Source organism: Gorilla gorilla, chromosome 20 (assembly GCF_029281585.2).
Source record: "Gorilla gorilla gorilla isolate KB3781 chromosome 20, NHGRI_mGorGor1-v2.1_pri, whole genome shotgun sequence".
In the NCBI taxonomy this organism is placed as follows: domain Eukaryota; kingdom Metazoa; phylum Chordata; class Mammalia; order Primates; family Hominidae; genus Gorilla; species Gorilla gorilla.
In genome coordinates, this window is record NC_073244.2 from 13794326 (window position 1) to 13806195 (window position 11870).

Below are 11870 nucleotides of genomic sequence, written 5' to 3' on the forward strand. Positions count from 1 at the left end.
GAGGGGAGCTAGACGGGAGGTGTTTGTAGTGACTTGCCGATGGGTATTAAGCAGCTGGTGTGAGGGACCCCCTGCCCCCATTGGCCACAGGTCGGGCAGCAGAGGATCCCTTAATCCCCTCAGGCCTTGGGCATTGGCTCTGGTGTCAGCCCCTCAGTCTGCCACCCCCGCTCCCTGCCTCCCTCCTTGCCAAGGACAGGGCCGCCTGCCCACATGCAGGAACTGGGTGCAGCCCAGCTGGTGTCTGCTCTGGCCCCAAACACTCCGACCTCAGCTGGTCCAGCATGCTGGGCACCGTGCTGCTGCTGGCCCTGCTCCCAGGGATCACCACCTTGCCCAGCGGGCCACCTGGTATGTATGGGCAGGGAGGTGACGGGTCTGTCATGCTTCTATCCCTGTGTCACCCTCTTTATTTTTTTTTGAGATGGAGTCTTGCTCTGCCACGCAGGCTGGAGTGCAGTGGCGCAATCTCCGCTCACTGCAACCTCCGCCTCCCCGGTTCAAGCGATTCTCCTGCCTCAGCCTCCTGAGTAGCTGGGACTACAGGCGCGCACCACCACGCCTGGCTAATTGTTGTATTTTTAGTAGAGACAGCGTTTCCCCATGTTGGCCAGGCTGGTCTCGAACTCCTGGCCTCAGGCGATCCGCCCGCCTCGAACCTCTCAAAGTGCTGGGATTACAGGTGTGAGCCACCGCGCCCCACCGATGTCACTGTCTTTCAACTAGACCTTTGGTGGTGGTCCCCACAGGGGTGGGGACAGGGCAGGGGAGTGGGGTGGGGTCTCTGTCCCCCATCCCAAGGGTGGCTCACATCCCCACTTCGGCAAAGCTCCCTGCAGCCACGGAGAGGGCCAGAGTTGTGGGAGGGGGCCAGTCTACCCAGGTGCTCTTCAGAAGTGGGTGTGGTGTGGGGATGGACAAGGGGGCTCATGCCTGTAATCCCAGCACTTAGGCTGAGGTGAGAGGATCGCTTGAAGCCAGGAGTTCCAGACTAGCCTGGGCAACATAGACCCCGTATGGCCGTGGTGGCGAGTGGCTGTGGTCATAGCTACTCGAGAGGCAGGAGGATGGCTGGAGCCCAGGAGGTGGAGGCTGCAGTGAGCTGTATTCGCACCACTGCACTCCAGCCTGGGCGACAGAGGGAGACCCTGTCTCAGAAAACAAGAAAAATGGATGTGCAGGCAGTCTTTCGTATTTGGAGATTATCCGTTTTACCAGGACCCCGCTCAGCACCTCCTGAAGGCAGACATCAGCGTGTGTTTAGGGGCACGGAGAGGGGAGGGGATCCCATGGCTGCCTCAGCCTGGACAAGTGGAAGCGTCTCAGATCTTGGTGGCCTGGCTGAGCTTTGGCTGTGCCCAGGAGAGCCTCTAGGGAGGGTATCCTCTTCACTTCCCTTCCTCGTTGGTGACAGCACCTATCTCCCCTTAGAAAGGGGAGCCGCCGGTCCTGCTGCGTCCCCAAGAGCAGCCCTGGGGAAGGTGGGGGAGCTCTGACTTCACCCAGCCGGACCCCACCATCGGGTGCTCCTCACCGCTTCTCTTCCGCCCCAGGGAGGCCTTCGCCAGCTTCGGAGGCTTCTCTAGGGGCGCATGGCTCTGCAACCGGCTCAGCTGCTGGGCTGTGCGGGTCCCAGGGGTCGCCAGGGGGCACATCACCGTCAGGGGGAAACGTGGCGCGGAGCCCATCATGGGTGAATCGGCCGCCGCAACCGCATCCCTTTTCCAAAGGCGGCGGCGGGGGCGAGGTGGTCGGGTCACTTTTCCCGGAGGCCTAAAGGGCAGCGCGCGTTTTCTCTCCTCTGGGCCGCCCTTCCCCGCCCCGCCAGCTCCCCCGTTCCCCGCGGCGCCCGGCCCCTGGCTGCGCAGACCCCTCTTCAGCCTGAAACTGTCCGACACAGAGGACGTCTTTCCTCGCCGCGCGGGTCCGCTCGAGGTCCCGGCCGACAGCCGCGTGTTCGTGCAGGTGGGGACCCCGGGGACACCAGGGGCGGATGAGGGCCGGTGGGGACGGGCGATCCCTGATGGCGCCTCCGTCCCCCAGGCGGCCTTGGCCCGTCCCTCTCCGCGCTGGGGCCTGGCCCTGCACCGCTGCTCAGTGACGCCGTCCTCACGCCCGGCCCCGGGGCCCGCCCTGGCTCTGCTGCGCGAGGGCTGCCCCGCCGACACCTCTGTCGCCTTCCCGCCACCGCCGCCGCCGAGCCCGGGTGCCACCCGCCCCGCGCGTTTCAGCTTCCGCCTGCGCCCGGTCTTCAACGCCTCGGTGCAGTTCCTGCACTGCCAGCTGAGCCGCTGCCGCCGCCTCCGGGGAGTCCGCCGGGCGCCTGCGCCTCTGACGCCGGCGCCGCCGCCATCGCGGGTGCGCGGGCGCAGAGCCTGGAATCCGGGCGCCGGGGCCCTTCGGGGGCTGGGCACGAGCGACTCTGGCAGTGGAAAGAGGATACTCTCGGGGTCTGAGGATCTGGGGTTTGGGGGAGGTGGGGCGCAAGGGTCCATCTCTGCCGACAGAGTTTCTCCGGGGACAGTGTGGACACTGGGTTCCCCCATGGACAGCTCTGGAATCCTTCAGGGCTGGGGATTGGATGCAGAAGGCCACTAAGGGGACACATTTCTGGGAACCTGGTGCTGGGCCTCACATGCTAGGTGCTGGGAGACGCGGACCATGCGATCTTGTGGGGCTGGGATTTGGGGTCCTTAGGGGCTGGGCGGCTAGCCACTTGTATGCGTAGGGGCTGGGCTCAGGGCACCCTAAGGGGCCGGATTTCCAGGGGTCCCATCTTGGCTGTGGTGGAGAGCTGGACTCAGGTCTCTCTTGGGGGCCCTGGGGACCAGAGCCACGATCCCGGTGCCCTGATGTCCCCGTCTCTTCCCCACCTTCCTCTCCCCCAGTGTCTGCCTCAGGACGAGGCGTGCGCCGACACTGGCAGTGGCAGCGCCGAGGGCCTGGCTGCTGACGGCCGCCACCTGCACACGCTGACGCAGCCTATCGTGGTCACCGTGCCGCGGCCGCCCCCCAGTGAGCACGCAGTCCTCCTTCCGCATGGGGCCGTGGGGCGGCAGAGCGGGTGGGAAGGACGCCTGGGAGCTGGACCCAGTCTCAGCGTGGCACTTCCCACAGGGCCGCCCAAGAGTGTCCCCGGCCGCGCCGTGCGCCCTGAGCCTCCCGCGCCGGCCCCCGCGGCCCTGGAACCCGCGCCGGTGGTGGCGCTGGTGTTGGCAGCCTTCGTGCTGGGCGCCGCGCTGGCCGCCGGGCTGGGCCTCGTCTGTGCGCACTCAGGTACCGACGACCTCCGCCAAGCCGGGCCCCCAGTCTAATCCCGCGCGTCGGGACCCGGGGCGGCCGCCATCCCGCCTGCGGGGCCTGATCAACCCTAGCTAGGCCTGCCTCCGCGATGCCCGCAGCAGCCCCCAGGGGCCGCCTTTAGCCTGGCGTGGCGCGCAGCAGCCCTTCTGCAGCTCGCCTCTCCCTTCCAGCGCCCCACGCCCCTGGCCCGCCCGCAAGAGCCTCGCCCAGCGGTCCCCAGCCCAGGAGGTCCCAGTGAGGAAGGTAGGTATGGAGGTGGAGGGAGCTGGGTGAGGTAGGAGATCTGACAATGACGCTTCCTAGCGCTTAGTTCGTGCCAGGCACTGTGGTTTTTTTTTTTTTTTTTTTGGAGACGGAGTTTCGCTCTTGTTGCCCAGGCGGGAGTGCAATGGCGCGATCTCGGCTCACCGCAACCTCTGCCTCCGGGGTTCAAGCGATTCTCCTGCCTCAGCCTCCTGAGTAGCTGGGATTACAGGCATGCACCACCACACCCGGCTAATTTTGTATTTTTAGTAGAGACGGGGTTTCTCCATGTTGGTCAGGCTGGTCTCGCACGCCCGACCTCAGGTGATCCTACCGCTTCGGCCTCCCAAAGTGCTGAGATTACAGGCGTGAGCCACTGCGCCCAGCCTCCAGGCACTGTTGTAAATGTTTTACGCCTATGAACTAACTTAATCCCCTTAACCTCCAGGCGGACACTATTATAATCCCCATTTTAGAGACGAGAATGAGGAGGCATTCTCTGAATTAAGTAACTTGTCAAAAGTCACAATACTGGGTGGAGCTTGGATTCGAACTCAGGCAGTGGGTCACCCGCGGCAGACGCGGGCTTTGGGTCGAGCCAGGGGCATTAGGTGAGGAGAGGCATTAGGCGAGGAGAACTCAGCATTCAGACCCGGCTCCCACTCTCACCCCGGCATGCAGACCGATGGAAGAGGCCAGTGGTCTGCTGGGAAGGGAAGTGGCCCGCGTAGCGTCCCCTCCCTCGCTGAGCCTCAGCCACCCCTCCCAGGGATGGTGCGCCCCCAACGTGGTCCGGAGATACACCCAGCTACCAATTCGGGACCAGGACCAACAGGACCGGACCCGCCTCCCTGGACCTCGGACCTGATGGGGCCACGACCCCTGCGCTTCTCTCCTCCCCCTGTCCCTCCCACCTGTGCTCAAAATAAACCTCTGGACTGACCGGCTAAGTTCTGGTGCAGTCAGTGAGCGCGCAACGTGCGGGGTGGGGGATAGGTGGGGAGGCTTGGGGAGAAAGCTGGGAGCAGGACTTGGGGGGTATTCCTGAGAAATCGTGACTTAGAGGGGTGGAGCCTGGGGACAGGGCCCCTATGCCCATATACCCGTGTGCACTCCCAGGCCATGGGAGACTGTAGGGCGTTTTGTCTCAAACAGAAAGCGACACCCGGCCGGGCGCGGTGGCTCCCGCCTGTAATCCCAGCACATTGGGAGGCCGAGGTGGGTGGATCACTTGAGGTCAGGAGTTCCAGACCAGCGTGGCCGACATGGTGAAACCCCGTCCCTACTAAAAAAATAACAAAAAAAGAACTAGCAGGGCGTAGTGGCGCGTGCTTATAATCCCAGCTGCTGGGGAGGCTGAGGCAGGAGAATCGCTTGAACCCAGGAGGCGGAGGTTGCAGTGAGCCGAGATCGCGCCATTGCACTGCAGCCTGGGCAACAAGAGCAAAAATCTGTCTAAAAAAAAAAAAAAAGCGGCACCCAACCCCACAAGCGTAAGTTTAAAATAAACCCTCCCCCTCCCTCCTCTCCTTACCCGGACACCTGCCCATCTGCCTCCTGCGATCTTTCTCAAGCCAGGCCTTCTCCGCTCTCCATTACCCCCGCCCCGACCCTGCCCTAGCTCGGCTTCGACCTTCTGCCTCTGCTCCAGTTCCCTCCTGGTCTGGACTTCGCCCTCCTCTTAGATTGTCAGTCTAGTCTAGAGCTCCTTAAATCCCTCCTGCCCGAGCTCCACTCTACCTTACACAGACAAGAGTGGGACTATCAGCCCTAGTCTACAGAGGAGGAAACTGAGGCTCGGCAAGGCTAAATCACTTGCCCAAAGTCCCCAGGCCTGTCTGACCCCAGAGCCCAGGCTCTTGACCACGACTGGATCTTCGGACTTGACCTTTCGGCCAGAACCCACCCCTCTGCGAGAAGCAAAGCACACAGCAGTAGCTTCATGAGTTAGTCCAGCAACAGAGGGAGGGCATTGGGATCCAAGCTGTCCTCTCCACTTCATGAATGAGATAAAGTGCAGGCTGAGGGTCTCCTTCGCCCCGCCCCAGTTCCGGTGCCGATCTCCCCTTCACTTCCATTGGGGCGGGTTCCCGGGCATCCAAACGCGAAGCCACGCCCCCACGCGCGTACTCCTCCGCGCGGTGTTTTCTGACCTCGGCGGCCCCCGTAGCTCCGCCCATCGGAGAAGCGACCTTACGGCGCCTGCCTCTTTCTGAGCGGCATGAAGCCACCTCCCAGGCGGCGAGCGGCCCCGGCGCGCTATCTGGGCGAGGTGACCGGTCCCGCGACCTGGAGCGCTCGCGAGAAGCGGCAGCTAGTGCGACTCCTGCAGGCGCGGCAGGGCCAGCCGGAGCCGGACGCCGCCGAGCTGGCCCGGGAGCTGCGGGGCCGGAGCGAGGCTGAGGTGAGATGCGGTTCTCGGGACCGGAGCCAGGCTGGAGGCGGGGCTGGGGTGGGGCGGAGGGTGGGCGGGGCTGCGGCAGGAGCCAGCGGGGCGGGGCCAGGAATGTAAGCGAGCGGGGGCGTGGCGTTAGTGGGTGAGCCTGGGCGGGCTGAGGGGCGGGGCGTGGACGGGAAGAGAGGACCTAGGGGCGGGGCGAGCTTGGGAGCTAGACTTGGGCGGGGCATAAGTGAAGCGGAGGGGCGGGGCGATGCCGGGGGCGGGGCGTGCGTGCCGCTGAGGGTTGGAGAGTGGGTGGGTGAGTTTGAGGGGCAGGACGAGCCTGGGGGCGGGGCGTGGGCGGGTTAATAGCAAGACTTAAGGGCGGGGCCCTTTTGGGAGTAAGGCGTGGCGGGGGCGTGGGCGGGATGAGGGCAAGCTTTAAAGGCGGGGCGAGCGTCAGGGTAATGCGTGGGTGGGGCGAGGGCTAAACGGGCGGAATGAACTGGGAGTAAGATGCTGCCGAGGCCGGGCGAAAAGCAACGTATGCTGTTGGACAGGATACGAGCTTGAAGTGAGAGGGAATAGAGAAGAGGGGACGAAGAAGGGAGTTGAACGGGGTAGTAGTCAGCATAGGGTTGGGCCCTGGCTGCGTGAAGGAGCCGGAACTGGCCTGGGCCTTACACCTTCCTTAGGTAGCTGGTCACACTCTGGGTAGGGTAGGGGCCTTGGCAGTCACTGGGACTCGTAACACCGGGCCAGCAGGAGACTAAGGCGCAGTAGCGGGGCCCAGAGCATGCAAGGGATTGGGCTTTGGCTTCTCTGCTGCAGCCCTGAGCTCATAGAAGCCTCATTCGGCCGCCTCTTTCCTTTCTAGATCCGGGTCTTCCTCCAGCAGCTCAAGGGCCGCGTGGCCCGGGAGGCCATTCAGAAGGTGCATCCGGGCGGCCTTCAGGGACCAAGGCGCCGGGAGGCACAGCCCCCAGCCCCCATAGAGGTGAGGCAGATGAACAGGGTGAGGCTGTCCAGGGCAGGTCCCTGGTGGGTAGGTGGGAGTTGCGGGGGATAACCTGATTAGGGGATCCCCAGGAGGAGCAGGGCTTGGGGGGCCTTTGCAGGCTGATCCCTGGGCTGACCCTGTACCTCTGGCTTCACTCAGGTCTGGACGGATCTGGCTGAGAAGATAACAGGGCCACTGGAAGAAGCCCTGACAGTGGCTTTCTCGCAGGTACCGCCATTCCCCCAGGCAGGTCAGGGTGTCCCAGAGGACAGGGTCACATGGGCCAAATCATGTGAACCTGGGTCCTGGGCCCTTTTGCCAGCTCTGTGGACTCCGTCAGTCACTGGACACCTCGAGCCTCAGTGTCCCTGGCTCTGAGGCCATCTCTTGTCTGAGAAGCATCTTAGGGTGGCAGGGAGGATGGGGGAATGTGTAGACGGTGAGATTTCCCAGCTCCCCTTCCTCCCTGATTGTTCTGCCTGCCAGGTGCTCACCATCGCGGCCACGGAACCGGTCACCCTCCTGCACTCCAAGCCCCCCAAGCCCACGCAGGCCCGTGGAAAGCCTTTGCTCCTGAGCGCCCCTGGAGGACAGGAAGACCCTGCCCCTGAAATACCTAGCTCTGCCCTTGCTGCACCTAGCTCCGCACCCAAGACTCCTGACCCTGCCCCTGAGAAACCTTCTGAGTCGTCGGCTGGTCCCTCCACTGAAGAAGACATTGCTGTGGACTTTGAGAAGATCTACAAGTACTTGTCCTCTGTCTCCCGAAGTGGCCGCAGCCCCGAGCTCTCAGCAGCTGGTGAGAAGGGTGAGGGAGGGGGCAAGAGCAGAGGGATCAGGGGTCCCTGGCGGCAGGCAGGGGTGTCCCCTTACCCCTCTCCCATCCATCACTAGAGTCCGCTGTGGTCCTCGACCTGCTCATGTCACTTCCAGAGGAGCTGCCACTCCTGCCCTGCACAGCCCTGGTTGAGCATATGATGGAGACGTACCTACGCCTGACAGCCCCCCAGCCCATTCCCGCTGGAGGGAGCCTGGGGCCTGTGCCAGAAGGGGCCGGGGCTGGCTCCAAGGCACCAGAGGAGACCCCCCCAGCCACCGAGAAGGCCGAGCACAGCGAACTGAAATCACCTTGGCAAGCAGCTGGGATCTGTCCCCTGAACCCGTTCCTGGTGCCCCTGGAGCTTCTGGGTCGGGCAGCCACCCCTGCCAGGTGAGGGGCATGGCGGGCAGGAGGCCACACCAGGCCCCCCGCCCTGCCCCTCGGTTCTGCTCGGCTGGCCCTGGCTCTTTCTGAGGATCCCGTCATGGGGGAAGGTCCTTGAGATGATGCTCAGCTGTGGGGTGGGCCTCTAAGATGCCCCATACTTTGGGGGTCTCAGAAATGGAACCCCCGTTGTACAGGGGTTGGGTGGGGGTTGCAGGACTCCACTCACAAGCCTCCTGACGTCAAGGACAGGCGGACAGGGCTGGCCTCCCCCAGTCCCCAAGCCCCACTGTGCCTTGTTGTCTGCTGGGGGCCATAGCTGGCACTGCCCACCATAAAGGCCCTCGCACATTTTCCTCCTTCATGTACACCTCGGGGGCAGCATCCTCACCTTCTTCAACTGACCAGTTATGGTTACTCCCTGCTGCCAGGTCCTTCCCCTTCCCGGGGGTATTCTGTGACCATGAATAAAGTTATTCTCTTTCTCTTTTGCCTGTGACTTAAAGATGGAAGTGGGGGCCCTGAAGTGTCAGAACTTGGGGGTCACAGGGCTGGCGGTGTGTGCCAGGGAGGAGAGCTGCCACCTGACTGGTCTGATGAGGCCTGGGGTGAGGAGCCCCTTGGTGACTGTGAAGCTGACAAGTGTGGATGGGGAGAGCCGGCAGGGCACCTTGGGGACAGGTGTCAGGGATGGGTTTCAGAGTAGGGCAAAATCACATCGCACAGGTGGAGGGGAGAAGGCAGCAGAGAGTGGGGGTGACCCGGGGAGAAGGCAGCAGAGAGTGGGGGTGACCCGGTGGAAGGAGTCGAGCCCCAGGCTGGGCAGTTAGAGGAAGATAGGGGTGGGCTGCCCCGAGTGGCAGGAGGCTAGTGGGAGTGGAGTGTGTCCCCTGGGGTGGCTTTGGGACCTCAAGGATCCCTAGAAGGCGGGGAGGGAGGGGTGCTGGAGTCAGGGCTGACCTCAAACCCCTGGGGGTGCTGGGCCCCCGCTTGGGGCCCCCTCCGTCAGCTTCACCCGCCCTGTGGGTGTGGACTGAGGGTCGGGTCCGAGAGAGGGAAGCAGATGTCCTCCCACGGCACCGCGTCCCACGCCCAGCTAGTAATCCAAGTCGGTAAATTCTCCGTTCTCGGAGCCTGTGCGTTCACCCAGCCTTCCTTTTATAGAAACGCTCATTCCTCCCCCCACACACTGCACACGGCTCCCCTGGGGTGCACATCTCTTGGGAGGGCCTTGGAGCACAGCCAGCCCACTCCGTCCGTGGTCACCGCCCCACCGCACCAGACCCACAAACGCTGCCAATGGTGGTGGGCAGGGGGAGGAGGCTTAGGCTGCAGGTACGGTCGGTCGTCGGAGCCTCCCTCCAGGGCTGGCGGAGGGTGCCCCTCCCAGTTCCCCACAGGGCTGAGTCTCTCTCACCACCCCCAGCGCCTCCCCAGATCAACAGAATTGTGTGTGGAGGGGAGGCAGCTGGGGGTTACACATCAGCGCCCCCCCCCCCCCCCCCAAAGCTGGTGAAAGGTGCTTGTGATCTTGGTGTCTTTGCAGCCCTGAGAAGCTTTAAAAACATGCAAAAGCCAGACCTGGGTTCCACTTCCAGCCCTACCAGACTCTAGCCATGTGACTGTGGGCAAGTCAGTCACTGGAGCTGCCTGGCCCTTGGTCTCCTGGCCTGTAGAATAGGGATGCTAACAGGGCCTGGCTCATTCTCACGATCCCGAAGAGGAGATAGGCTATAAACAGGAGGTGCCAACTCAGCACGCTGCTTGGCATGCAGTAAGCGCTCAATAATAGCTTTTATTATCATGTTCGGCTCAGAGGCAGGGAGGAGTGGAACGGCATGGGAGGGCTGCGGGAGGCATGGCAGGGGGGTCAGGGGCAAGTGGCAGGAGGGCGGATGGGGGGCAGCGGTGGGCACCGGGGCAGGGCGCGCTGACCTGTCCTGGGGCCCGGGTTGGGGGCAGGAATGAGCCTGCCCACGCTGTCCCGCCACGGCAGGCGCCACGCATCCTCGACACAGCCGCCATGGCAGGCCTTCGGGCTCCGTCTCCGGGACAGGCGGTGCAGGGCAAATTGGTATGCAGCGTCCGCCCCGTGGGGCCGGGAGAGCCTGCCCCGCAGGGCCAGAGCCCAAGGACGGGCTCAACACTCAGTCAAGGTGGGGTTGACGACGGCCAGACAACAGGGGAGGGAGGAGGGACAAGGGGGTCCCCACTTCCAGGGACGCACAATAGCAGAGCCACTTACACGCTGGGGAGGGGGCAGTGCGGGGGTCCTCCTCCCGCCCGGGATTCAGAGTCGGGTGGGGGGCCAGCCGGGCGGGTGAGATGCGCAGAGAGGAAGGGACAGGGCGGATAAAGGCACGAGGTGGGGCTCCGGCCAGGTCAGGAAGGGACATGGGAGGGGTCTCGAGGGGGAGGGGCTTGGCTTCTCCCAACTCCCTCCCCCTCTCCCCCGGGCTGGGGGCTCCGGGGCGGGATCCTGCGCGCAGTCCTGGCCCCGCGGCGCCCCCCGCCGGGCCGGCTCTCTGAGACCCCGCGCAGGGCCGGCTGGGGGGCGCCGCGCCCCTCACACCAACGCGTAGTCGAACTGCCCGCGCTCGAGCGCCTCCTTGTGGTCGGTCCAGGACGAGGCGGGCATGCGGCTGTAGGGGTCGAGCAGGATGCGCACGCAGCGCACCATCAACAGCACCAGCACCACGAGCAGGCAGAGCACGAAGGCGAACACCGTGCGCTGCTCCGCGTCCAGGCCCGCGCCCACCGGGGGCCCCGTCGACGGCGGCAGGGGCTCCGGCGACAGCGTCCACGTCGCGCTCATGGCTCACATCGCCGCGCGCCCTGCGGAGGAGGGGACCCGCCCCGGGCGCCGGGGATGAGGCTGCGACCTCCCTCCCGCGCTTCCTCCGCTTCGCCCCCTCCTGCCGCCGCCGCCGCCCCCCTTAACGTGCCCGACCCCATCCCCCGCCCGCGCCTCGGTCCCCGGGCTACGCCCATGCCCGGCCCGCCGGATCGCCGCCACCACCACGCGGGGACCCAACTCTGGCCGTGCGCGCAGGTGGGGGCGCTGAGAGCCGGGAAACGGAGCCGCGCCCGGCGTGGGCCGCACACAACAGGTGCGAAAGCGCGGCCGCGGCCCGGTCGCGCGGCGTGGGGACGGTCCCCGCGGCCCCTGCCCCCGCTCCCTTTGTTCTTGGCGGCCTGGGACCCCCTCCCCCACCGCCCCCGCCCCGGCGCGCCCCTCACCCTGGCTTCGACCCGGACGGGGACCGACCGCCCGGCGGCCGCGCTCTCTCCGGGACCCGCGCCGGCTCCGCGTTCGGCCTCTCCCCGGCGGCGGCGGCGGCCCGGGCTCCGGCTCAGCCCACCCCACCCGCCCCTGGAGCGGCGGAGACCGAGGCAGGCAAGCAGCGCGCGAGCCGGGCCGCCGCGGCTGTTCCTATGGCGACGGGGGCGGGGCCGCCGCGGGGGGCGGGGCTGCAGGGGGCGGAGGCTGCGCAGGGAGCGGCGCGCGAGCCAGCGACCCCGCCCGGGCCTGCGGGAGGACGGAACCCCAGCCTCTAGGACCCGCGAGCACCCACGACCTCGCCGGGGAGTGGGCAGCTGCCACTCCCACCTCCCCTGGCACTTCGGGCCCCCCAGCCTGCCCTGTGCCCGCATTCTCCTCCGCGATAGACCCCACTCGAAACTCCCTGTTTGTGGGGGGACCTGTGTCCCTAAAACACTCATATGGGCACTCAAGCTCC

The 11870-nt window shown here is 65.4% G+C and overlaps 3 protein-coding genes across 10 annotated transcripts; 2 read left to right on the forward strand and 1 right to left on the reverse strand.

Moving 5' to 3' along the window:
* The first annotated feature begins 6 nt into the window (after positions 1-6).
* TGFBR3L (transforming growth factor beta receptor 3 like) lies at positions 7-4489 on the forward strand. Of its 7 annotated transcripts, XM_063700930.1 has the most exons (7): positions 7-351; positions 1829-1965; positions 2044-2358; positions 2889-3015; positions 3118-3276; positions 3474-3546; positions 4228-4489. In XM_063700930.1, the coding sequence occupies exons 1-6, from the start codon at positions 285-287 to the stop codon at positions 3539-3541; spliced, it is 873 nt and encodes a 290-aa protein (XP_063557000.1). In that variant the 5' UTR covers positions 7-284; the 3' UTR covers positions 3542-3546; positions 4228-4489. The 7 variants fall into 7 exon arrangements, with proteins under 7 accessions (XP_063557000.1, XP_063556999.1, XP_063556998.1 ...); XM_019015833.3 differs by lacking the exon at positions 7-351 and having other exon boundaries at positions 865-1965; XM_063700929.1 differs by lacking the exon at positions 7-351 and having other exon boundaries at positions 860-2358; positions 4316-4350.
* A 1190-nt stretch (positions 4490-5679) lies between these two features.
* On the forward strand, positions 5680-8615 carry SNAPC2 (small nuclear RNA activating complex polypeptide 2). 2 transcript variants are annotated; one of them, XM_004059907.5, is made up of 5 exons: positions 5680-5950; positions 6804-6923; positions 7086-7154; positions 7413-7725; positions 7821-8615. In XM_004059907.5, the coding sequence occupies exons 1-5, from the start codon at positions 5768-5770 to the stop codon at positions 8138-8140; spliced, it is 1005 nt and encodes a 334-aa protein (XP_004059955.2). In that variant the 5' UTR covers positions 5680-5767; the 3' UTR covers positions 8141-8615. The 2 variants fall into 2 exon arrangements, with proteins under 2 accessions (XP_004059955.2, XP_055227463.1); XM_055371488.2 differs by having other exon boundaries at positions 5708-5950; positions 7860-8615.
* A 1279-nt stretch (positions 8616-9894) lies between these two features.
* On the reverse strand, positions 9895-11508 carry CTXN1 (cortexin 1). The gene is made up of 2 exons (XM_031004229.3): positions 11371-11508; positions 9895-10965 (listed from the first exon to the last, which is right to left on the reverse strand). The coding sequence occupies exon 2, from the start codon at positions 10943-10945 to the stop codon at positions 10697-10699; it is 249 nt and encodes an 82-aa protein (XP_030860089.1). The 5' UTR covers positions 10946-10965; positions 11371-11508; the 3' UTR covers positions 9895-10696.
* Between the last annotated feature and the right edge of the window lie 362 nt (positions 11509-11870).